Source organism: Narcine bancroftii, chromosome 3 (assembly GCF_036971445.1).
Source record: "Narcine bancroftii isolate sNarBan1 chromosome 3, sNarBan1.hap1, whole genome shotgun sequence".
Classification (NCBI taxonomy): Eukaryota; Metazoa; Chordata; class Chondrichthyes; order Torpediniformes; family Narcinidae; genus Narcine; species Narcine bancroftii.
The window spans coordinates 357,740,030-357,767,655 of record NC_091471.1 but is presented as its reverse complement, the minus strand read 5'-3'; the positions used below and the strand labels follow the sequence as shown (position 1 = coordinate 357,767,655).

At 40.4% G+C, this 27,626-nt stretch overlaps 1 protein-coding gene across 3 annotated transcripts in view; it reads left to right on the top strand.

Annotated features, from left to right (window-relative positions):
• Positions 1 to 27,626, top strand: part of cyth1b (cytohesin 1b) — a 196,899-nt gene that overhangs the window by 23,626 nt on the left and 145,647 nt on the right. The window contains exon 1 of one of the 3 annotated variants that reach the window (XM_069930012.1): positions 18,327 to 18,550. The exons of the other annotated variants lie outside the window; for them this stretch is intronic. Within the exon in view, the coding sequence (XP_069786113.1) occupies positions 18,478 to 18,550 (73 nt within the window). The 5' untranslated portion in view covers positions 18,327 to 18,477. Of the gene's footprint in view, positions 1 to 18,326; positions 18,551 to 27,626 lie in introns of those variants that run through there. 3 annotated transcript variants of the gene reach the window in all.

Genomic DNA, 27,626 nt, shown 5'->3' with positions numbered 1-27,626 from the left:
GGATGATTAACCTTGCATAAGTATTGAGTATAGAGATAAGGTGTTCAGTACAAAGAAATGTGAGGGAGGAGCAGTTAGGGGCTGGATTGTAGCTGAGGTGGGAGATGATGGACAGATGATACCAGATAATTATGCAACTTGGCCCAACTCGTTCAAACCAACCAAGGCCCCATTTGCCTGTTTTTAGCCCATATCCCTCTAAATCACAATTCTAATTGTAACTACCTCTACTACTTTCTCTGGCTGCTTGTTTCATTTATCCACCACCCTCTTTGTAGAAAAAGTTTTCCCTTGGGTCCCCTCTCATCATAAACCAATGTCCTATCAGTTTCCCCCATACTAGGAAAAGCACTTTGGCCATTCACCTTATCTGTGCTGCTTTTTGTTTAATAAATATCTGTAAGATCACCCCTCAGCCTATTTTGCTCAAAGAAAAACTCCCCCCAGCCTATCGAGTCTCCTTATAACTCCAGTTGTTCAGCTGGGCAACATCCTTGTGAATCTCTTCCACACCTTTTCCAGCTTAAAGACATCTTTCCTATTGCCACATGACCAGAATTGCACACAATGCTCCAAGTGTTGTCTCAACAACATCTTGTACAGTTCTAACGAGACCTCTTAATTCTTGTTTTTGATGCCCTGACCAGTTAAGATAAGTATGCCAAGTGCTGTCTTTACCACCCTGTCACGACTTTCAGGGAACTATGCACCTGCACCCGAGCTCTCTGTTTCACAGCACTCTTCCAGGCCCTACAATTTACTGTGCATGTCCTGGCCTGGTTTAACTTCCCAAAATACATTTACTTCATTTCCCTTACATCATCTGTGTCCAACACCGATCTTGGATATATGTGATGCACTTATCTCTTATCTCCCCAGCTCATATGCAGCTGCCCTATCTCACCTCCCCACTTGCATTTTGCCTCCAACTTCCAGCACTCTTGTTCATTACTCTTGCTGTGCCTGTGGTTTTTGTCTTGAGGTTTCAGAGGTGAAATTAGGCAATCGATGAATTAGACAGGACATTGATTATTTAATATTTTCCTCTGAACATAAGTAGGTCATTGCAGGATTGCAAGATAAGTCAGGGGAACATGACCCAGTCCTCATCGAGGGCTCAGTAGTGGAAAGGGTCAAAAACTTCAAATACTTGGGTGTCAGCATCTCAGAAGATCTGTCCTAGAGCCTCCATGTCGATGCAATCTCGAAGGCTCGCCAGTGGTTATACTTTGTGAGGCATTTGAGGAGATTCAATAAGTCACCGAAGACTCTCGAACTTTAACAGGTGTATTGTGGAGAGCATTCTGGCTGGTTGCATCACTGCTGGTATGGAGGCACCAACTCTCAGGACAAGAAAAAACTCCTGAGGGTGGTTAACTCGGCCTGCGACATCACAGGCACCAGACTTCACTTCATTCGAGGACATCTACAAAAAAAGCAGCCTCTGTCTTCAAAGACTCCCATCACCCAGGCCGTGCCCTCTTCACTCTGCTACCATCGGCAAAAAGGTACAGGAGCCTAAATACGAGCATTCAGCTTCTTCCCCGCTGCCATCAGATTCCTGAATAATGAATTATACTTTTTTGTGTCATAAGATGGATATAATATGTATGTTTACACTATGACGCTGACACAAAACACTGAATTTATTTCCACTGTCAGATTGAGCTTTGAGTGATGTTTCTTTGGAGACATTCTTATTTTTACCTTCAGGACTTGATTTCTTATAACATGGGACTGATACTTAGTTCTACAGTGTGCAAACAACAATAATTTAAAAAGTAAATGATCAGAGTGTACTTTTTTGATTCATAGAATCCTTAAGATAGACAGTATGAAAGCCGAAATAAATGCAGAAATAGTGGGTATAATCTCTTGGGAATACAGATATATCCTGCTTTACAAAACTAGGGTGTTCCTCGGAAATCTTTCATAAACTGAAATGGCGTAAAACGAAGACCCATTCACGATTTATTGGAGGCTATTTTTGTAAAAGCAAAAACCCATTCAAATCCTTTTGTAAAAGTAAACATGGCTTTCTTTGTAAAAGTGAATGTTCATAATTCGAATATTCGTAACACAGGGTATACCTGTACGTTCTTTGAGAGAAAATAAACACATTTTGTTACATGTATTATTGTAGCCATTTTGTGTGCTCTTGATAACACTAATATTAAGAACCCTAAATGAACAAGCCATCAAATTAATGCCTGAACCTGAAATTGATGAAAATGGTTGTTAGGTCTGGACCATTATCTGAACCAATAATGTACAGTTTTGTGGCAAAGTTAACTCATTGAGGCAGACTATGTATAAGACTGGTGTTAATTTTTCTGCTAACTAAGTTTATAAATACATCTGCCTGAGCTTGTAATGGAACAATTGTTGAGTATGAATTCTCTTCCATAATCCTCAACTTTCATTCATGACCACCCTTCCATTCCAAAATCAGTTTTGCAGATTTATTTTTCCAAAAATAAACTTTATTCAAAATAAATTGTTTACAATAAAAAACATTCAGTCTTTACACATCCTTAGACAATATTAATATAAAAAATAAAACATAAATACATCTTAATGTCATGCCCATACATTTCCATCAATGTACATTGTTCTCAATTTAGTACCCTTGCTTCCACAGTGACATATCATTACTTTCCACTCTGTTTGAGGGGCTTCCTCTTGGTCTCAGCCCCTCATTGCCAGAAATGGAAGTGCTCTATACTCTCATTCTTCCTCATAGCTCCCTTGTGTTGGCTGCACCATACTTCAGTGCGTCCTTCAGCAAGTGGTCCTGCAGCCTGGATTGTGCCAGTCAGCAGCTTTCTCTCACTGAAAGCCCAAGTTTCGTACTGACTTATGGCCATGATTCATCAGATTTGCAGATGTATGTTGCTAATTTCACAACATTCGATTTGATTTGCAACTCATCAAAAACTGAAGGAGCTAATGCCACAAATATGATAAATGGTAAGTAACATTTGTGCTTCTAAGGCTTCTTTGGCAACAAACAAACTCCCAAGAGGGGTTCATTAGAGGCTTCTGTCAGGGTGGGATTCATGCCTGGTCCATGGAAGAGATCATTTGCTCTGGCTTGGATCATACGGTCTTCATCCTCTGACCAAAGACAGTGTAATGGAACCTGGCTCTTCTAACAGGACTTGTGCAAGTTTGCTGCCAGGCTTCCTAGTGCCACTAGCTTCCTGAAATGTGTGTCCAAATCCATCTTTGTTAGCTTAGATTTTTTGAGATCAACATTTGTGCCTTCTGATACAGGATTAGTGCATAATTTCATCCTAAGTGAGTTAACATCATGTGAAACTTGTACCCTGGCTTGGTAATTCATCATGTCAGGAAGCATCTGGAAGTTTACAATGCCATTCTTTGGGCGAATGGTTGCTATGTTTTGATTACATATTCCTTTGACTTTTCAATTTTTACACAATTGCCATCCCCATTTGTGATTTGTTTGAACAAGATTTAAAAAATTGTAAACATTTTGAACATTTTTCTTGCAAATATGTTGATTTAAATCCAGTTGCAACAATTGAGAAATCAGGATTGAATTAACTGAGAGATAGAACATTGATTGGGAGCAATAAAGGCAACCTGCAGAATGTTTGAGAATAATTCCCTTTGCTCTAAACATTGAAAATGGATCATTGACTCTTAGTTTGCCATATTCCATCAAGAGCAGTAAATAAATATTTAAAAAGTAAACATTTTATTGACTTGAAATATCAGAACTTTGCCTTTACTAACAAATTCAACTGGCAGGGAAGTAATTGTCCCCTGTCCTATTTTTACAGGAACAAGAACAGATCAGTAAATTGCATTCAGTAATTCTGTTTCATAGCAACACATTTCTACCTTGCACTTTCGGCCAAAGTATTCAGCATTGCAGAAAATCCCCAGCCATAGAAATACCTCTGCTAAAATTATACAAAATAAGCCTCCTACTGTGTTTGGAGACGATTAAATTTTTGATTCCATGATTTGGCCACAGTCCTGTATCCTTCAGGATTATATAATTTAGTTTTAGTTGAAGTTCACTATTTTGTAATTCATAACATTAAAATATCCTGCATTTATCTATAGTATTTGGTTCTGGGGTTTTTGAGAAGAAGCTATTGTTATGCCAATGAACTGTTTTGATTCACTCTCTGAAGTTTTTCTGTCACAGTTGCTAATCGCTACAGAATCATTTTTGAGCAACCTCCAGTGAGATATCTTGTAAAATACTCCTTTTTTTTAAAAGAAAGTAATTACTTGAACAAAAAAAATCCCTGGTCAGAGGCTTTATCTGGGAGGGATGGGGTGGGGTGGGGAGGTTAATTATCTACAATGTTATTGTTCATCTTTCGGGTGGCTCCATTGAGGGAGAGGAATCTGCAGACGGTTAAATGTCTTCAAAGAATGTGACTTCGAAATTAAACAAAATGGATTAAGGTTTACATATTCATGCAAACAAAGTTTGTTCAGTTTAAGTACAGTGAAGTATTTTTGTCTTTTAAACTCTTTATTCTTAATGCAGGTGTATTAGTTGGGTGTTGTAAGAGCAAATCTCAAGCAACCAGAAAAATTCACTTATCCGGCATCTACCAATCCCCATTAGGTGCCAGATACCAGGGGCTGAAAATGTGTTATTCAGGAGGAAAAAGTGTTTAAATAACTGTTATATGATCCTAACAAATTTCTGGAGATGCAAAACTAGGGTTGTGCAGGATGTGTGTGAGGAGAATGCAGAAAAGCATCAGGGGAAACTAGATGGGTGAAGTGTGCAAGGACACTGGGATATGATATAGAAAAATGTCAGGTCATTCACTTCAGAGGAAAAAATAGAATAATTTTTCAGTGGTGAGGGGGTCCTAATTTTGGTATTCAGGAGGATTGGGTGTCCTTGTGTAGCAATCACTAAGATGGTAGATCAATACGCATTTAAGAAGATAAATGAAAAGTTGACCATTACTGGAAGAGCATTTGAATATGAGAATATCTTCCAGTTATGTGGAGCTCTGATGAGACTGCATCCTGAACATGCTCTGGACTCCCCACCCAAGGAAGGACATGTTCGGAAGGAAAAAAGGGCACTGATAGTTCACAGGATTGATTCCTGGGATGCTGGTTTTGGGATATGAGGAGAGATTATGCAGACTGGATCTTTTCTCTTGTTTTAAAAGAATGAAGATGAAGAAATTACTTTGTCCAAAGGATGGTGAATCATTGGTTTTCTCTCCTCAAGATAATAATAGAGGCACAGCTACAATATATTCAAAGCCAGGGATAATGGATAGTAAGGGAATCCAGTTCATGAAGCAAAGTGGCACTGAAGTAAACAACAGGTTCTTAATGTACTGTAGTTGTTGTTTCACCAGCATTACGTGCTTATGACACAATACAATGCTATCAAAACTGTTGGAAAGGGAATATTCAAGAATTGGTTGTGACTTGTTCTTTGAAATTTCATCTGGTGAACACTTCTAGGATTCATCCATGTGTAATTCTTGATTTGGAATCACATGAATTTGCTGTTTGCTTTAATAATATGTAGTGTAATATTCAGGTGGAGATTTTTCAATAGATGTTAATTTGCAACAAAATATCGCTTCAAAAATTGCTGAATTCAACATGGAACAGTGACTAAATTCATTTGAATATCCCTTGTTGTGATAATTAAAATGTTAATGTGTTACATCCGTTACTGATGGCTTTATTATTATGATTTATAGGTTGGAAACAAATCATTAAACAGCAATTTAAGATTCCAACTCAAATGACTAATCGTGCAGTTTTAAAATCCCTGCAAGGACATTGTTCTATCGTAATGCAGTGCTTGATACACTCTTAATAAATTGCATTAACAAACAATCTTGTTCTTTTTTATTCCACCCATGCTATTTGTTATACTGATATTCCCAGAAGAGAATGATGAGATTTTACATCATATGAAAACCAGCAATATTTAGTACTGTAATGTGTGAAAGATTAAAATGTTCATTGAAAACAGTATTAAAAATAGGGGATATGGATCAAGAATTACATTTGTGTCCACATCTGTCCCCTGTACCGAATTTAGCTTTTGTTTTGTTTCACATCCATCCACCTTGATTAAAAAGATTTAGTAACTGGTCAGCTGGCATTATTTACAGCTATCATTAAGGTAGGAAGAACTGCAAACCTCTGTTTTATTGCTATATTTCATGTCGACACTGCAGCAAAGCAATATTGGAGCTTAGCTTCAATGAGCAAATCACGATTCACACAGTGCCAAAACTTTGGCTGCATTCTGTTTGTGTTCGAGCCAGTTAAGGGTTAATATCTCAATTGTACAAAGTGGGTTAGATGTGAAAAGAAATTGGAACTTTTTTTCATTCCACATGGTCTCGTTTGAAGGTCAATTCTTTTTGGGTTTCCGTTAGTAAATTTTTGAAATGAATAACTGGAGTGGTTTTTCCATTAAATCCTGAATTATTGTTGTTAGGAAATTTTGAAAATGTTACTCCTAAATTATTGTCAGATTCTCAATTAACATTTGTTAAGTTAGCTTTAGTAATATCAAGGAAATGTATTGATGTAACATGGAAATCTGATGTCTCATTAACATTAGGCAGATGGCATGCTGTGATTCAAAGTTGTATTCCTTTATAAAAAATTACTTACAATTTGAGGGGAAAATATTCCTTATTTCTACAAATTTGGAGGCCGTATGTTAAAATTATAATTCATTTTTTAAATTCTCCTGATCAGTAAAGTTTTCCCTGAAAGAATAACAATTTTATGATATTTCTGGGAAGCATATATTTAGATATAGGAAGGGACCATGTGTTGGGTTCAGGATAGATTTGACCTACTGGGACAAGGAAAAGATGGTTGGAAAATGGAACCATGGGTTTTTTTTTGTAATTCTTTATTTATCGCACCATGAACCATATCCACCAAAATATTTACAGATGTACCTCTTTAAATATATACAGTGGCATTTTCTCTTTTTTTTCCCCCAATCCTCCATCCCCCCCTTCCCACCCCCCCCCCAAAACCAATAAATATTGAACATATACAATAATACAACATCTTTATACAAAAGAAAAACAAACAAGAAAGACATGTCATCTACTTATACACATTAAATCTGAGAAAATGAAACCATGGTTGTCGAAGCAGGTGAGACAACAAGTCAAGAGGAAGAAGGAAGCATATATTTAGATATAGGAAGCAGGAAGGGCTTATGAGAAGTATATGGTAGCTAGGAAGGGGCTTAAGAAAGGACGGGAGAGCTCGAATGGGGCATGAAAAGGCATTGGCATGAAGGATAAAGGAGAATCCATATGTGTATGTGAAGAACAGAAGGATGAAAAGAATGAAGGTAGGGCCATTAAAGGATAAAGGAGGCAACATGTGCCTGGAGGTAGAGGAGGTTGGGGAGGTCCTAAATAAATACTTTCCTTCAGTAGTCACAAGAGAAAATGACCTTGATCAGGACGTGATCAGAATAGAACAGACGTGTGCTGGACAGTATTGAGATTAAGGAAGGGGAAGTATTGGATCTTTTTAAAAACATTAAGATTGATAAGTCCCTGGGGCATAATTGAGTTTTTTGAGAAGGTAACAAAAGAAATTGATGAGGGTAAGGTGGTAGATGTGGTCTACATACATTTAGTAAGGCATTTGATAAGGTCCCCATGAGAGACTTGTTAAGAAATTCTTCATGCATGGGATCAGTGGAACCTTGGCTGTGTGGATTAAAAAATTGGCTTGTAGGTAGAAAGCAGAGAGTAGTAGTAAAAGGAAAGTATTCTTAATGGAGGTCAGTGACTAGTGGAGTACCACAAGGACCTGTTCTGGGACTCCTGCCTGCTCTTTGTGATTTTGTTTTGTATAAATGGCCTGGATGAAGAGGCAGAAAGATGGATCAGTAAATTAGTGGATGCATCTGAAGGTTGTGGAAAATTACAAAAGGATATAGACAAGATCCAGAGTTGGGCAGAAAAATGGCAGATGGAGTTCAATCCAGATAACCGTGAGGTGATGCATTTTGGAAGGACGAACCAGAAGGCTGAGAACAGAGTTAATGGTCAGTTACTTAAGAGTGTGGATGAACAGAGGGACCTTGGGGTTCAAATCCATACATCCCTCAAGGTCACTGCACAGGTTAATAGGATAGTTAAGAAGGCTTCATTAATAGGGGGATTGAGTTCAAGAGTAGAGAGGTCATTTTGCAATTCTACAAATCTCTGGTGAGGCCACACTTATTGTGTTCACCTCATTATAGGAAGGATGTGGACACTATGGAGAGGGTTCAAAGGAGATTTACCAGGATATTACCTGGATTGGAAAATGTCTTGTGAGGCAAGTTTAGCAGAGCTGGGACTTTTTTCTTTGGAGCGGAGAAGGATTAGAGGAGACTTAATAGAGGTGTATAAGATTATGAGAAGCATAGATGGGGTGGACAGCCAGCGCCTATTTCCCAAGGCAGGAATAGCAAACACCAGATGACATGAGTATAAAGTGAAGAGAGGGAAGTTTAGAGGAGACATCAGAGGTAATAAGTTATAGGTACATGGAATGCCTTGCCAGTTACGGTGGTGAAGGATGAAACATTAGGGGGATTTAAGAGACTCCTAGACAGGAACATGGATGGAAGAAAAAAGGAGGGGAGGAAGGGTTTAGTATTTTTTTTAAAGCAATGTATGTTGTAGTGTTCTATGTTCTCTTAATAGGAGTCCTGTAATATCCAATTGTCTAATGACATCTGTTAATCTAAAACTGCTAGGGATCCCAAAAGTGCCAGATTATTGGAGTTGTAAACTGGTGATTCTTTTAATCAAGTATTGTTAACACAAATTTACAAAAGAATTTCATAATATCATAACAAGTAAATGATGCACTTTTATCAAAATATTCTTCAGTATTAAGATTGGACTGGAAGGAATGTCATTTACCAAAAATGTGAGTAAAATGCCTTTGATCCGATACAATACTATTTATTGTCATGTCATAAAAGAGAAATCTAATATCACACAAAATCACCTTTAGTCTGCCATTAGGCAGACAAAGATTTGTCATTGGCATTGCCCAGCGTCCCTTACACTCAGAGAAAGAGAGGCAAAAGAGAGTCCCCCTCAGAGTGACTAAGTGTCTGTGGATTCGCCTCCAACACTCCCGCAGCCTCTGCAGTTGTACTCTTGTTAAGTACTCTTGTTAAACCATCAGCAACCTGAGCCCAAATCCAAACCTCCAATATGATGAGGAAGCCTTCAGCACCCAGGGCTTGGTTAATGCAAAATTGTAATGCAAAACCATTCTCACTGTTGTTCATTGATATCCTGCATCTCGCCATGCACAGGCCAACACAGTGTGGTTTTTATTTTTAATTTTTGTGCATTTAAAATACTTAGTACAGTGAGAAAGGCTCATCTGTTAACAGACTAATCTCTAACATTCACACCCTATGTAAAGAGTCTAACATTACAATGAAAAAGGAAGATCAATGAGAGCACTCCTTCAATACTGCAGGGAAGGGGGGGGGGGGGTGAGGGAGGGAGGGAGGGAAGGGAGGGGGGAAAAAGGTGAGAAAATGACACTGTGTATATTCAAGAGAAAAAATGTCTGTATGTATTTTGGTCAGTATGGTTTATAGTGAAAAATTTATTTAAAAAAATGCTGCAGGGTAGAAACTCCTGAAGTTTGTTGGTAAGTGCCTTCATGCTTTTAAACATTCTGCCCATTGCAGGAAGGGGAAGGGGAAGGGGAAGGTTAGTATGTCTGTGATGTGATGAGTCTTTTAATACATATTGGCTTCCTCTCCTAGACAGTGGGAGGTGCAGGGGAGGAAAATCTTCATTATGTTCTGAGCTGCTTTCATTACTTTTTGCATCTCCTGATCTTGAGCAGAGCAGTTTCCATTACCACACTGTGGTCCTATGTACAAATGGCAAAATCCAGGGAACATAAAAGTGATACAAAGTATCTGTGGTTTCATTTATTATAACATTTTAATTTGTTGTAAATGTTTGGAGGACAGTGCAATGATGGATGCTTATAAGATTAATTTCCTGTGATTGCTCAAACTATTTGTACCAATCCAGGTAATAGAATACAAATTAGATCTGTTGCACAAGGATCAGCTCATAACTTGATTGTTTTATTTCTCTTTCTAAAACTTGTAGGACATCCAACTGACTGTGTTCTTGTCTCCTGAGACAAAAGCAAAAATAAATCAGTGAAGGACTGGATTTAATTTTTGCACTTGCCTGGTTCTTGCTTAATAGAAACAGTAATATCTGTAATAGATTTGCGGGTTTCACCTTTCCACTTTTAGGATTTTTCCAATTGAAATAACTAAAAGTAACATCTACCTATGCTTGCCCAGCTTCAGATTATATTATTAAATTCTTGTCTGAGCAGTCATTCAGGGTGAAGATTTGGAATCTATCTGCAGGAAATAGCCACATTTGGATACCTTTTTACAAAGTGAAAGGTATAATTGTATTGAGCTTAATGATTCAAAGAAAAGCACATGCTTTTCTCAATGTCTAAAAATCTAATATTAAGTATATATTTTGTGGCAAATTTTGAATAAAACATAAGAACCCATCTAATACAGAAGGTCAAAGCTATTCTTGGGAAAATGAGAATTATTTTGCAGTATATAAATGTTATTCTGACTTTGCAAACATGAGCACCATGGCTCATTTGATCCAAGTAATTTCTGTTCTGTTTTTGGCCCATATAAATAGCAGTGTTAACATCATAACTCTGTTCCTCTTTCTCTTAATTATTTATCCAACCCGTTGTATGTTGATATACTTCAGTAACTGTCTGTCTGGCCATGCATTTCACAGGTTTTTTCCCATCATTTAATGTTTTGTGTGGTCGTGTCAGTCCCTTGCTCATCCCTTCATGCATTAATGAATGCAGTAATTAATTCTCAATTAATTAGGAGGGGAGGCAGGCCCCTCCAGCCCGGGTAAGAAACCTGCATAGGAGAAGGCCACTCCGATATAAAACCTACGACCCAAGGACCTCGCTGCCACGTCCCAGCTTGCTCGGCCACGGCACACGAACCATGGGTGTAAAGGGTGGGGCCAGTACTGCGCGCACTGCACTCCACCTAAAATCTCCTTTGCGCAGGCCCGAGGACAAGTCCACGTCCTCCCCCTCCACGTCCTCCCCCTCCACGTCCTCCCCCTCCACGTCCTCCCCCTCCACGTCCTCCCCCTCCACGTCCTCCCCCTCCACGTCCTCCCCCTCCTCGTCCTCCCCCTCCACGTCCTCCCCCTCCACGTCCTCCCCCTCCACGTCCTCCCCCTCCACGTCCTCCCCCTCCACGTCCTCCCCCTCCACGTCCTCCCCCTCCACGTCCTCCCCCTCCACGTCCTCCCCCTCCACGTCCTCCCCCTCCACGTCCTCCCCCTCCACGTCCTCCCCCTCCACGTCCTCCCCCTCCACGTCCTCCCCCTCCACGTCCTCCCCCTCCACGTCCTCCCCCTCCACGTCCTCCCCCTCCACGTCCTCCCCCTCCACGTCCTCCCCCTCCACGTCCTCCCCCTCCACGTCCTCCCCCTCCACGTCCTCCCCCTCCACGTCCTCCCCCTCCACGTCCTCCCCCTCCACGTCCTCCCCCTCCACGTCCTCCCCCTCCACGTCCTCCCCCTCCACGTCCTTCCCCTCCACGTCCTCCCCCTCAAAAGATGCTCACAAACTCAAGCTAGCATGCTGGAACATCAGAACCATGCTAGACAAGGCTGACAGCCACCGACCTGAACGTCGGTCTGCCCTCATTGCACATGAACTCCTCAGACTTGACATCGACATAGCCGCTCTCAGTGAAGTCCGCCTGGCAGATGTAGGCAGCCTCCAAGAACGCGGCGCGGGCTACACACTCTACTGGTCTGGCAAGCCTTCGGATGAACGACGCCTATCTGGTGTAGGCTTCATGGTCAAGAGCTTCATTGCCTCCAAACTCGAAAACCTTCCGACAGGCCTCTCGGACCGAATCATGTCCATGCGACTCCCCCTTCAAAACAAGCGTCACATCACCCTCATCAGTGTCTATGCTCCAACCCTCCAGGCGGAACCAGCAGAAAAGGACAAGTTCTACACCGACCTGCGCAACCTCATCCAACGCACCCCTACAGCCGACAAGGTTGTCATCCTGGGCGACTTCAACGCTCATGTCGGCAAAGACTCAGAAACCTGGCCAGGAATCCTGGGCAAGCATGGCGTCGGCAAGTGCAACGACAATGGGCGCCTCCTGTTGGAGCTCTGCGCAGAACAGCGGCTCGTCATTACAAACACCCTTTTTCAGCAGAGGGACAGCCTTAAGACCACCTGGATGCATCCCTGATCCAAACACTGGCACCTCCTGGACTACATCCTGGTGCGAGAAAGTGACAAACGAGATGTGCTCCACACCAGGGTCATGCCTAGCGCGGAATGCCACACTGACCACCGGCTGGTTCGCTGCAAGCTCAACCTTCACTTCAAGCCAAAGCCCAGGAACAATAAAGCCCCCAGAAAGAGGTTCAATGTTGGAAACCTGCAGTCAGACGAAGCGAGAGGAAACTTCCAGGCAAACCTCAAAGCAAAGCTCGACGATGCAACCCGCCTCACGGACCCGTCCCCTGAAATCCTCTGGGAGCAGTTGAAGACTACCATACTGCAATCCACTGAAGAGGTACTGGGCTTCTCCTCCAGGAAAAACAAGGACTGGTTTGACGAAAACAGCCAGGAAATCCAGGAGCTGCTGGCAAAGAAGCGAGCTGCCCACCAGGCTCACCTTACAAAGCCGTCCTGTCCAGAGAAGAAACAAGCCTTCCGTCGCGCATGCAGCCATCTTCAGCGCAAACTCCGGGAGATCCAAAATGAGTGGTGGACTAGCCTCGCCAAACGAACCCAGCTCAGCGCGGACATTGGCGACTTCAGGGGTTTCTACGAGGCTCTAAAGGCTGTGTACGGCCCCTCACCCCAAGTCCAAAGCCCGCTGCGCAGCTCAGACGGCAAAGTCCTCCTCAGCGACAAGATCTCCATCCTCAACCGATGGTCAGAACACTTCCAATCTCTTTTCAGTGCCAACCGCTCAGTCCAAGATTCCGCCCTGCTCCAGCTCCCTCAACAGCCCCTAACGCTAGAGCTGGATGAGGTTCTCACCCTGGATGAGACATATAAGGCAATCGAACAACTGAAAAGTGGCAAAGCAGCAGGTATGGATGGAATCCCCCCAGAGGTCTGGAAGGCTGGCGGCAAAACTCTGCATGCCAAACTGCATGAGTTTTTCAAGCTTTGTTGGGACCAAGGAAAACTGCCTCAGGATCTTCGTGATGCCACCATCATCACCCTGTACAAAAACAAAGGCGAGAAATCAGACTGCTCAAACTACAGGGGAATCACGTTGCTCTCCATTGCAGGCAAAATCTTCGCTAGGATTCTACTAAATAGAATAATACCTAGTGTCACCGAGAATATTCTCCCAGAATTACAGTGCGGCTTTCGCGCAAACAGAGGAACTACTGACATGGTCTTTGCCCTCAGACAGCTCCAAGAAAAGTGCAGAGAACAAAACAAAGGACTCTACATCACCTTTGTTGACCTCACCAAAGCCTTCGACACCGTGAGCAGGAAAGGGCTTTGGCAAATACTAGAGCGCATCGGATGTCCCCCAAAGTTCCTCAACATGATTATCCAACTGCACGAAAACCAACAAGGTCGGGTCAGATACAGCAATGAGCTCTCTGAACCCTTCTCCATTAACAATGGCGTGAAGCAAGGCTGTGTTCTCGCACCAACCCTCTTTTCAATCTTCTTCAGCATGATGCTGAACCAAGCCATGAAAGACCCCAACAATGAAGACGCTGTTTACATCCGGTACCGCACGGATGGCAGTCTCTTCAATCTGAGGCGCCTGCAAGCTCACACCAAGACACAAGAGAAACTTGTCCGTGAACTACTCTTTGCAGACGATGCCGCTTTAGTTGCCCATTCAGAGCCAGCTCTTCAGCGCTTGACGTCCTGCTTTGCGGAAACTGCCAAAATGTTTGGCCTGGAAGTCAGCCTGAAGAAAACTGAGGTCCTCCATCAGCCAGCTCCCCCACATCTCCATCGGGCACACAAAACTCAAAACGGTCAACCAGTTTACCTATCTCGGCTGCACCATTTCATCAGATGCAAGGATCGACAACGAGATAGACAACAGACTCGCCAAGACAAATAGCGCCTTTGGAAGACTACACAAAAGAGTCTGGAAAAACAACCAACTGAAAAACCTCACAAAGATAAGCGTATACAGAGCCGTTGTCATACCCACACTCCTGTTCGGCTCCGAATCATGGGTCCTCTACCGGCACCACCTACTGCTCCTAGAACGCTTCCACCAGCGTTGTATCCGCTCCATCCTCAACATCCATTGGAGCGCTTTCATCCCTAACGTCGAAGTACTCGAGATGGGAGAGGTCGACAGCATCGAGTCCAAGCTGCTGAAGATCCAGCTGCGCTGGATGGGTCACGTCTCCAGAATGGAGGACCATCGCCTTCCCAAGATCGTGTTATATGGCGAGCTCTCCACTGGCCACCGTGACAGAGGTGCACCAAAGAAAAGGTACAAGGACTGCCTAAAGAAATCTCTTGGTGCCTGCCACATTGACCACCGCCAGTGGGCTGATAACGCCTCAAACCGTGCATCTTGGCGCCTCACAGTTTGGCGGGCAGCAACCTCCTTTGAAGAAGACCGCAGAGCCCACCTCACTGACAAAAGGCAAAGGAGGAAAAACCCAACACCCAACCCCAACCAACCAATTTTCCCCTGCAACCGCTGCAACCGTGTCTGCCTGTCCCGCATCGGACGTCAGCCACAAACGAGCCTGCAGCTGACGTGGACTTTTTACCCCCTCCATAAATCTTCGTCCGCGAAGCCAAGCCAAAGAAAAGAAGAATTAATTCTCAATTAAAATATTCCATTTTTAATCTTACTTTTCATCAGTAAGGTTGAAAGGAAATCCCATTTGCACCACAGTGGTCATTATGAAGTCGCATTCAGTATCCCTATTTAACTTGCATGGGCTTTGAGGAAAGCTGCATGACCTTCTTCAGTTCAAGCAATTTAAAATTGGGCATTTGATATTGATTGTGGAAAGAATTGTTCAAGTAGAATTATTTATTGAAAAAGCACAATTTTGTTTAAAATGGTGAATACTTATCAGTAAAGAGGAATTACAGTATTTTCTATTTGGTTTTAGTTTTATATCTGAAAGACTTCTGATTATAACCACTCGAAAATCGTGGATGTTAAAGCAGAGATCAGTAATTTTAATATGTTTCCATAAAACACATTCCTAATTATGATAATTTCATTAATAAGAAATCAGAATATTGATCTATTTGCAGTTTTTCCACAATACTTCAGCTGTTGGAATCCTGTTGAATATTTGAAGAACCCTGCAGAAACGATTCTTCAAAGAAATCCTAGCTGCAAATAAGAATATCATGGTTTCTAATAAAGTTCTCTGATAACGAAAGTCTGAAGGTAAACTTGGTGACTGCTTTTTATTACATTATTTAATCTTGTATTTCCTTATTGTTGTGTTATGCTTTTAGATGATTGGTTGGAATACTGCAGGCAGCTCCATCTTCAATTGACGTGGAATTTACAGTGAAGGCCTTGTGTATGTTTTAAATCAGTGCGACCCTACAGAAGGTTCTAACTGCTAATACAATGTGGAGCTTTGCACATCAATTATAAGGGTGTTGTGGATCAATTAAGCCAGCTCCAATGTTAATGATTTACACAATCTCAATTTTCTGTTGCTAGGAAATTTCTTTCTGATGGTACTCAATTTTAACTGTGCATTTTGTTGCTGTCACACAGGCATCATTAACACTTTCGGGGAGGATGGTGCATAATTAACTATTTCTAGTTCTGCAAAAGGTACCAAAGAAAGGTGCAGAAAGATGTTCTGAAATTTTGATTTCTGTTTGTTAATGTGGGGCCCCTTTTACAATGGTTGACAGAGAACTTGTGATACAATTAGTTGGAAGAGTGGAGATGCATCTTGTGGCATTGTGCCACAGTTCTCGTTACAGTTGCATGCTGTGCAATGCCTTTGTCTGAAAACTCTGCCTAAACTATAAATAAACTTGCTATGTCAGGAGCTCTGTATGAGCACTGGACGCTGTCTGTTTTTGCAGCTACACAATAGCCATAGCTTTCTTGCCCGCTGAAAGCTCCCTTTAGTTTGATATTTCGTGCTCTATAGCTTGGCATTTTATTTAAAGCAGTAGAAACATTGTGTGAAATCTCTTATTTTTAAGGAAGAGTGTGTTTGGAGAGGTTTTGGTGCTCCCTTTCCTTTACCAGTATATCATTTTGATGTTGAGGTAAACTTTAGTGGTGATCCAATTGACATATGTTGAGTGGGATAACTGTGGTGCAGTTGTTCCTTTGGAGTTGAGTCCATAGATGAAACACTGAAACCAGTCTTGGGAGGGGAGTAGAAACACTTGACAATCACTGACCACAGCTACTTTATATTTAGTGATTATTTTGCAGGAAAAAAAATCAAAATGAATAAATGTGCATTGAAAAGTGAACTTGTGTAAGTACGGTTTATTTATTTTGTTAGTGCTTTTACCTTTTTCGGGTAGAAATATGCTTGCTCCCTGTAATTCTTTGTTCATTTAGAGCAGGGGTGTCAAACTCCAATTCACGGAGGGCCAAAATTAAAAACTTGAACTAAATATTTATTGAAAATTTTCAACAACATCTGCATGTTTTCTCTTCTTTCAACCTATGTAACGTTAAACTTTTTCTTATTAAAATAAATGTTTAATAATAGTTTTGGATAAACTCTTTCCAGAAGCATTAACAAATGAGAAATAAAATATTCAATAAATAATATTTCTCTATAGAGGATTTGTCCAATGTTGCTAGTGTGCTGTCAAATAGTAAAATCTGAGGGCTATTGAGAATGTGGGAGAATAACATGATTCCTGAAACCATCAAATGGGTGACTGATTGTGGGCATGAACTCGAGCAGGGTTATTTGCCATGCCCTTTTTCCATTGGTACAGATATCCTTTGATTGACACACTTTTCAAGTTTTATGCCTAACGAGCTTGTATCCAGGTGCAGGACCATTTTTAACCAGGAATATATTTATCACTGTGACATGAAACTATTGGAAGATCGTTTTATCCTGAGATTAAAGTTCATAATCCTTACTCAGGCCTGTGTGCGGGAGGGCGGGGTTTGCGGGCGATCGGGTTGGACAACGACAGTGCGGGGGCATCGGCTCTCGCTGCAGGGCGGCATCTCGGCGGATCAGCGGCCCCGTCACCGTGAGTCGCGGGTCGGCCTGCGGCAGGGAGGGGGAGTGGGCAACGGTCCTGGCGAGGTCAGGCCCGAGGCCTCCGGTTCTGGGCGCTGGGAAGCGGCCTTGGCTTCCCCTGACACCGGCCAGGCCCCAAAACCAGAGTCCACGGTGAGACCCTGCAACGTAAACAGAGGAGGTGGGGGCGATTAGCGGGCTGATGCCAATGCATTCTGGGATTTGTAGTATTAGCTGTGCATGCGCTATACTGGCGCGGCGGCCAGCGGGCCACCTCTAATACATTTTTGAAATGATCTTGCGGGCCAAATATAATTGGGCCAGAGTTTGACATGTGTGATTTGGAGGGATGCATCCTGCGGCTATTAAATATGGTCAGTGGTTTAACACATTGTCAAGTTGCTTGCTGAAAACTTGTTATTGAGATCCAATCTTCTGTGAAAATTGGATAAGGATGGTTCCTTCTACTTTAAAAGCAGGAAGCTCAGAATCATGTGCTTCATGGTTAGTTATTCCTTCTTTTGATGCAAGTTCTAGTCATAATCTCTTTATTTTTTTTAAAACTAGAAGTCTTCAATTCTTGCAGTTTTAAGAAACCCTTTGTTAGAATCCTGATGGTACATTTGGTATGTTCATTTTGTGTAACAAAATTGAGTTGCTAAGCAACAGTGAACATGATACCAAAAAGGTTTAGAAGGTGAATATAGAATCCTCCTTTAAAATTGACATCCAGGAAGAACATTTTATGGAATGCAGCTTTAGGAGATGTTGCTTGGAGATCTGGTTGTCTATGTTTAATTCCAATTCATTTGAGGTATTTGCTTAATTGTAGCTTGGATTGTGCTTTTCCTCTGTATGTACCTGATTGGCTGAATGAAGAGTGAGGCAGGTTGTCGGGCAGTGACGTTGTAATACTTGGTAATTTGGAAATATTTTCCTGGGTTGTTTGGCCAGTAAAATCCGATTACTGACAGTCTGCTGCGGCAGTACATTAAAAGACAGTCATATGGTTTCCCACTATATATAGCATTTCCTTGTTTAAGGGAGAACTTCAAGGCTGACATTAAATGATTCTGTGAAGACTCTGGAGGGGATAGCTGTAACCACTGGAATAAATGTATTTGACATCTCTTGGATTATAAAAACCTTGAACCGAGTGATGGGGACTGTGAGTGAGCTCTGTGCATCCAGTTTCCAAGCTTTCCTGTGTCCAAGTGTAAATGTTAAAGCAGGTACAGTATGTTTGAACAGCTCTGAGATTGAAGAGAAACCTTTAGCACTATGGCGTAAGACTTTCACAGTGTTATTGATTTAAAAGTGAATAGATGTGACAATATTGAATAGCCACTAACTCAATGGAATGGATAAAATGTAATCTCTCTCAAAAAGAATTACTTTTATCTGCCTTTATTCTAATATTTCTGAATGATTGTTATGATGGGAATTTAATATATCCTCATAATTAATTAGTGTTCTTTATATTTCTAGGCATACAGGATTATTGCATGGCAAAATAGACAGGAAATATCTTTAAAATTTAATCTGAAGAGGGAAAATCAAAAATGAAAATGGCTGCATGAATGTATTCACACCAGAAATTTAGATCCTCAAAAGCTATCTGATCTCTGATATTGTGGGTTTTTCCCCATTGCTGCCTACGTCAGTGGCTTCTCTACATGGAGGTCTGAAGTGTGCTGAATCCGAAACATCTCAGCAGAATTCCAGATGTTACTGCTTCGTAATTTTTCATTGAGGTTGCTCACATAATCTGCATCTCCTTGTATCTTTACCCTAAAAATTAATTAGTATAATTAGAATTGGAGCCAGTGTTCCAGTTGCACATCCCAGACTACAAAATGAATAGTTTTATTGAAATACTAATTTCATTTGAAAGTTTGTTCCCAAAAAGCATCATTAAAGAAAAATTGACAATATATAGACACTAATAGTTTAGTTATTAATACTGTTAAGTTTTGCTGTAATCATTCTCCTCCTCAATGTGTGATGTGTTAAATAAAATGTCAAAATATACTTGATTGAAATTGTTGTTACTGTAGAATTTGCCTGATTGACTTCTGTTGCAATGACCCACCCACAGTAGGGAGTCATATGGCTGTTTCTCAAGCAGCTGGGATGCAGCTATTTGGCCTTTGGAGAATGTTGCCTCATTTTGCATAAATTTGATGTATATTTAAACACTTGCAGAAAAATGGGGAAGCAAGTCCCTGGTGGTAGAGTTGCAGTCATGTGGCTATGAAAAGTTGCAAAGTAATAATATTTCCAGCAGAATTGCATAAGTTCTGGGATTTAGCCCTTCAGAGGGTACATAGCTGACATTGGAAATAAATTCCACAAAATCAACAGAGACCAAAAGATTTTGAAGATCCAAATTTCATGTTCATGCAGCCATTTTCATTTCTGATTTCCCCTCCCAACCACTAGCTGTCTTCTAGTGACATACTAAACACTGTTCTGGTTGTGTACAATGGATTAATCAAAGTGAGGCCATCAGTGCTTTTACTGGGTAAAATATAGTTTAAAAAAAATGCAGCAGGAGAATTTTCAAACTGTTCTGTCGAAATTATTTTGATGCCCCAAACAAGCTCTATCCATCTTGAGTCAAAACCTGCCAGCAAATACAGATGTTCATTGTTAATTAACAAGTACAAGAGTAGGCCATTAATCCCTTTGAACATGCTCTGCAATTTATTTCTATCTTGGCTGATCCTTTGTCTCGATTCCATATTCCTATTTTCCACTAAATCCTGAAACGTTTTGCTTCTGAAATGTATTGCTCTAAAATAATTAGCAATGTGCCACTACTGCCCCTGTGGTAATGAATTCCACAGGTTCATCACTGAAAACAATTCTCCTCATTTTGGTTCTAAATCTCTTGCGCTACAAGTTGAGACCATGACCCTCTCTTTCTCAATATCCCAACATGGCTGTTGTCTAAACCTTTTAAAACGTTGTGAATTTTAAATTTTAATGAGATCCCCTCAATAGAAACTTGTGCAAATCACCAATTTCACCAATGCAGGAATCAATATGTTGAACCTGGGTCATATCAGGTTGATCCCCTCTTTCTTCTCTGTTTATAGCTCAATGTTCATGAACTCTCTTCTGTTACATTGTAAAATAGGATCTATCTTTCCCAAATAAGCCAAAAATGTCAGTTTTTGGTGGTGACCTTTGCAAAAAATTAATATATATTATGTATGAGTTGGCCTATTTCGATGCTGTAATGGTTAGAGAGGTAAAACGTGTATGTGAACATTTTGGGTCCAGTGACCATAGATTAGTTTCCAATCAATTATGGATAAGAGTGGGGTCTGCTACAACAGCACCACTAAATCAATGCACCGGACGCAGTTAATCAGGAAAGATGTTTATTCAAACTTGTTCCTCTCTTAGGTCTCTTGCCCACGACCTTACCAGAGAGAGGGGGATCTTTTTCTCTTCTATCCATTAGTGACTGGTGTCACCCTCTGTTCTGCTAATATTTCAAAACAGCACTGAGCCCACGTTAAATGTTCCACTTGAAACTCAAACATGTTACAGACTAAACCAAGCCAGTCATCTTTGCTAAAATTAATGATGAGGGAGAAAATGAAGGGAATAGAAAGCAAGGGAGTAACAGGGAGAGGATGCAAAAAATAATGCAGGCTGAATGAGAGGGGAAAGAAATCAGGCTCCAGATGATTAAGGAAAACAAGGCGAAAGAAGGAGACCCTAGGACACTGCCACCCTATGTTGAGAATGAGGACTCAAAAGATTCCTTGTGGGCAAGACTATCTGCATGTGCTTTCCAGCAGCCACCGTGACCAGTCCTGCATCTCACTTGGTTCAATAAAAGATGGTTTCAGACTTGGCTCTGACGTAAACAATTTGCTCATTTTCAAACCAAGTTTCCTCCCTCCGTCATTGACGGCCGTGACACTATGCACGATTGAGGAAGATGGGGGGGGGTATGAGAACAAATTGGAGGTGGCATGGATTTGGAAAAGTTGATTTGTGATTTTTGTTCGATTAAATTGAGGACAATTAATGGCCAGTTATGTGAACTTTTGCATTTTAGATTGTTGGCTTCCACTAATTTTTGAAGTAGGAATTTGGAACAACCAAGTTTTGATTAATGTTATCATGTAACGTTGATGCAAGTCCAGGAACACAGAATACTGCAGAAATTCTGTTACGATTTGGAACGTACTACTTGAAAAGATGTTAGTATTTCAGCTTTCAAAAGAACATCAGATATTTATGAGAAAATAAATATATTGAAGTCTGTGCAAAGTGTACATTGACTTGGAATAAATGAATAGCACTGTCACACCAGGCTCAATGCCATTCTCTACTTCATTTCCAAAGTATTGTGTTCTCTCTTTGCTTCCTTGCTCAAAAATCAATGAAATTTGTTTTTAAATATGTTCAAGTTGTTATTCTAATTTGATAGGGTCTTTATTTTAGTGCTGTTGTCTAACAGGTTCAATGGTTGATTTAAAGTGTATCATGGCGCGAGAGTGCATTGTAATATGTGAATATCCCTTTACAGCAATTACCCTGAAGAGAATGATGATGTTTGGGCACCACTGGATGGTTCACTTGGACCATGAACAATTTGACAAGGCAAAATATATTGGGAATTGCTATCCAAGTACAATCGCTAAAAGTAAAATGCCTATCTATGTCTCTGGTATACACCAGTGTAGAATTGTGGAACTTAGCGATGCAAAGCTGATTGAAACATGAGACTGTGACAAACAGCCGTCACTTCAAATTGTCTGCGTGCAAATATATTGATCTGTCTATACCCTTTAAGGAATTAAATGTTCTTTCTTTGACTTAAACCAGAGTTGGTTTTCACTCTGCAGGCAATTTGTTGTGTGTGTTTTTAAAAATAAAAATGAATTTTCTTACTTATGAACTTTGACAGCAGAAATAAGATAATGAATATTTTACAAATTGTAATGCAGCATTTGGATTTTCTTCCCAAATAAGAGGTTCCATTGTCCAGATCATGCCCAGAGTATGACGGAAAGTATATCAAAATGGAACACTGTCCACCAAGTTCAGATTGCAGCAGCTACCACTTAAAGAAGCAGACTCGAGATTTGATTGTTACTTTCAGAATTCACATTGAGTTCGGTCTACTCAGCAGTTTCTTGAAATATTAGGTGTGACCTGTTGAGTTTCTTCACTTTTGTGTATAGCATTTAAAGAGAGAAGAAAGAGGGGATCAACCTGATATGACGCAGGTTCAACATATTGATTCCTGCATTGGTGAAACTGGTGATTTGCACAAGTTTCTATTGAGGGGATCTCATTAAAATTAAAATTCACAACGTTTTAAAAGGTTTAGACAACAGCCATGTGTTGTTTAAGTTGAAATTTTCTAACTGCCATTTCCATGTTTTTTTTTAAGCGTTTTTCTTGTTCCTTGTACTGAACTTTGTAAATTCTGGCTCAGTCTCCACCTGCTCTCTGACTCCAGAATGTAATTTGTGAGGATTCCTTTTATGCTTTTTTTTGCAGCAGTAAAAGCTATTTCTGTGAGCAACATCAGACTTGTCAATTGAAGCCAGTTTGTCCCCACTCCTTTGCAGTTAAGGAAAAGCATTATTTTTATTGAAGTGAAATTTTGCAGGCAGAAGTTTTAATAAAAATGACGCAAGGGCAGATCCTTGTAGCAACGTTGCCATTGCTATTCAGTCAGAAGTTTATGAATTCAAACAGGTAAAAAGATTGATTTTGTGAAGGGCAATGTGACCTTCAGCTCCTGCCAGCCAGTCTTGCCAGTCTATACCCTTCATGGTGTTCCAGGAATCATGGGCCAAGATTTTTTCTTTATTCTGGTCAGGAGTTGCTCTGGATCTTGCCTTCCCCTCATACTGTACGCCCTCAATTCCTGGTTTGAAACAAAGTGAGAGTCTATGAAGTGCTCTTCACAAGCTCTGAGCTTTCCAGAACACATCATAATCGGTTTGAGGTTAAGCCACTATTGTCATGGAGAAAACAAGACAACCAATTTGTAGAAAGCAATCTCCCATGTAAAGCAATTTGAATATGACCAGTTAATCAATTGCCAACCTTAAATTAACATTCAGATGAGTGGTAGTCAACCTTTTCTCACCCACATGCACCTCAGTATTCCCATCTCAAACCCATGGACCACTGGTGTAGATGTACTGGTGAGAACTAGTCTCTTCCCAGACAATTGAATGGATTTTGTTTTGGTGGGAAAGTTTTAATTTTTGTGATCAAATTTCCACTTTTGCACATTAAAAAAAAAAATTCTTACTATTATAAGTAAAGTTTGTCTTTATGCTGTGTCACCATGGACAACAGATAACAAACCCATTGATCACCATGGGCTGAGAGCCACTGTTTTAGTTAATTAAATATCCTTTCATTTACCCTTGCCTTGTTTTGGTCTTCAAGGACTGAAAAGGATGGGAAAAAATATTGTAATAATAAAAAAAATGTGGGAAGGCACAGGGAGGAGCAAAACAGAGAACAGCATAGGGTAAGTTAATGCCTACCGAAGAGTCCAGGCATGAAACATTGGGTACCTTTTACTTCCAATAGATGCTGCATGACCTACTGAGTTTTTCCAGCACATTTGGCTATTGCATAGCATTGGATGATAGAACTTGCCCAAAATGTTTGAAACATAGAATCAGACAGCAGAGAGTGAAGAGCAAATCATAATGCTGGAGAAACTCAGTGGATCGGACGGCATCCATGGTGGCGAAAGCACAGTTACTGTTTCATGTTAAAATTCTGTTTTGCAGCTTGGGGAGGAATGGAGGTGCAGAGTAATTTGCGTATCACATGAAATAAAGAAATGGGAAAGGTGCAGACCTTATTTTTGTCCATGATTCAGATTTATTGTCAGAGTACATACCCCCACATCTCCATCGGGCACACAAAACTCAAAACGGTCAACCAGTTTACCTATCTCGGCTGCACCATTTCATCAGATGCAAGGATCGACAACGAGATAGACAACAGACTCGCCAAGCCAAATAGCGCCTTTGGAAGACTACACAAAAGAGTCTGGAAAAACAACCAACTGAAAAACCTCACAAAGATAAGCGTATACAGAGCCGTTGTCATACCCACACTCCTGTTCGGCTCCGAATCATGGGTCTTCTACTGGCATCACCTACGGCTCCTAGAACGCTTCCACCAGCGTTGTCTCCGCTCCATCCTCAACATTCATTGGAGCGCTTTCATCCCTAACGTCGAAGTACTCGAGATGGCAGAGGTCGACAGCATCGAGTCCACACTGCTGAAGATCCAGCTGCGCTGGGTGGGTCACGTCTCCAGAATGGAGGACCATCGCCTTCCCAAGATCGTGTTATATGGTGAGCTCTCCACTGGCCACCGTGACAGAGGTGCACCAAAGAAGAGGTACAGGGACTGCCTAAAGAAATCTCTTGGTGCCTGCCACATTGACCACCGCCAGTGGGCTGATATCGCCTCAAACCGTGCATCTTGGCACCTCACAGTTTGGCGGGCAGCAACCTCCTTTGAAGAAGACCGCAGAGCCCACCTCACTGACAAAAGGCAAAGGAGGAAAAACCCAACACCCAACCCCAACCAACCAATTTTCCCTTGCAACCGCTGCAACCGTGCCTGCCTGTCCCGCATCGGACTTGTCAGCCACAAACGAGCCTGCAGCTGACGTGGACATTTACCCCCTCCATAAATCTTCGTCCGCGAAGCCAAGCCAAAGAAAAAAAAACATACATGACATCCATACAACCCTGAGATTCTCTCTTCCTGCAGGCTCCGCAGAATTACCACTAATTGGTAGTGCAAAATAAATACACAGCATAAACATAAACAAAGAAGAACAAACAATGACTGTAAACAAACTGCAATTCAGAGAGAATAAAAGAAAAACCAATAAGAGTCCTTAAATGAGTCTCTTATACAATGATCCCATTTATTTGGTGTGTGACCAACCCGTGTTTAAAGGCAGCTCAGATCATTCACACTGAACAAGAAAAGCTGGCGTCATTACAGCATCAGAGTCCTGGGAAGGTGGGTAAGCCTTTTTACACAGGAGCCAATGCGTTTCTCATCAGCTCTGATACTACCTACCTTGGAGGGCAGTTACCAGGATGAAAATGACTCCCCCATGCCGCATTTGTTGTGTTCACACAGGCAATGAAGCCATTAAAAGGCAGTTAATTCCCATCTTTTAAGGACAATGTAATGGCCCATCTGTTTGAGTTTGTTGTTGAGGAGTCTGATGGTGGAGGGTTAGCAGCTGTACCTGAGCTTTGTGGTGCAAGTCTTATGGCACTTACACCTCTTTCCTGATGGCAGCAGTGAGAACAGAGCATGTAATGGGAGATGTGGGTCTTTGATGATTGCTGCTGCTCTCCAATAACAGCACACCCTATAGATGTACTCAATGGTGTACAAAGTTATTCAAGTCAGTATCTCAAAATGATGATAAAATAGATAATCTTTTGGCACAAATAAATTTACCAAAATTAAATTTGGAAGATCAAAGAGAACTGGGTGCCTACTTCACCCCAATAGAAGTGAGGGAAGCATTGAGCTTGTTACAAAGTAATAAATCTCCAGCAGAAGATGGATTCCCACCTGAATTTTATAAATAATTTAAAGATTTATTTATCCCCCCTTTTATGGAGGTATTAGGACAGGTGGCAGAAACACATACTTTACCAGAATCTTTTAACACAGCAATAATAATGCTTTATAGACATTATCATATAGACCTATTTCATTATTAAATACAGATTATAAAATCGTAGCAAAAGATATTAGCAAATAGGTTGGCAAAATTTTTAACAAAGTTAATAAATATGGATCAGACTGGATTTTTAAAAAAAGATAATTAGCAGATAATGTGACCAGATTATTGAGTATAATACGTCTAGCACAAAACAAAGAGGGGGATTTAAGTGAAGCGGTGGCTTTAGATGCAGAAAAAGTGTTTGATAGATTAGAATGGGACTTTTTGTTTAAAGTGTTTGAAAAATTTGGGTTGGGATAAATTTTGAAAATTGGATTAAAGCTTTATATAATGTCATAACAATGGGCAGATACCTGTACCTTTTCATTTAACTAGATCTAGTAGGCAAGGGTGTCCATTATCTCCAGCTTTATTTATTTTAGCAATTGAACAACTTGCAGAACTGATTCAATCTGACTTTGATATTAAAAGTTTTTAAATAAACTGCAAGGAATATAAGATTAAAAGAATATGGGATAGTATCCAGTTATAAAGTAAATTGGGTTAAAAGTTAAATTATGCCGCTTCCTAGAGGTAACTATACTCCGTATCAAAGATATCTCCAATTTAAATGGCAAATAAAATAATTAGGAATAAGGATAGATAATTAAATAATCTATATAAAATAAATTATTCCCCTTAAGAAAATTGAAGATTTGAAAAAAAATTGATAGAATTGCCATAACATTATTGGGAAAAGTTAATTGATTTAAAATTAATGTATTTCCTGGAGTGCAATACATTTTTAAACATTGCTTATATTCTTACCACAGAATTTTTTTCAGGAATTAAGTAAATATGACAGGAAATATCTTTGGAAGGGTAAGATGTTGAGGCTTTCCTTAGAAAAATTAACATGAAAATTTGAACCAGGAGGCGGCCTACAACTTCCAAATTTTAAATATTATAAGGCAACACAAATGAGATTTCTCTTTTTTGAAGAGGGAGAGAAACCAGCATGGATTAAGATCGAAATGGAAAAGATTGGAGAAAAGATGCCAGAAGATTTTGTATCTAAATGGGAACTGGGATTAATATTTGGTGATATGTTGAAGCGTTTGATTAATATATGGTATAAAGCAAATACTGAAATGGGAACAAGGAACCATGGTTTAGCTAAAATGCCTTTGAATCAAAAATAGACATCCCATTTACAATAAATAATCAACTTTTGAATATTTGGTTCTCTAAGGGAATTAGAAATGTAGAAGATTGTTATGAAGGAGGAAATTTAATGTCATTTGAACAATTAAAAAATAAATATAGGATACAAGATGCAATATTATTAAATAAAAGCATATTTATGAGAGAAACTGGGCCCAATAATGTGATTACCTAAAAGTGGTGAAAAAAAGCCTTGATTCTTAATAAATCTATTGAGAAATTTATATTAGCTGTGTACATTTTTGCAAAAGGGAAATCAAAAGCAGGAAATTCATAGATCTAGATAGAGGTGGGAGACAGATTTAAATATTATTATTGGGGAGAAAAATTGGTCGGATGTATGCTTAGATAGTATGACAAATACAATAAAT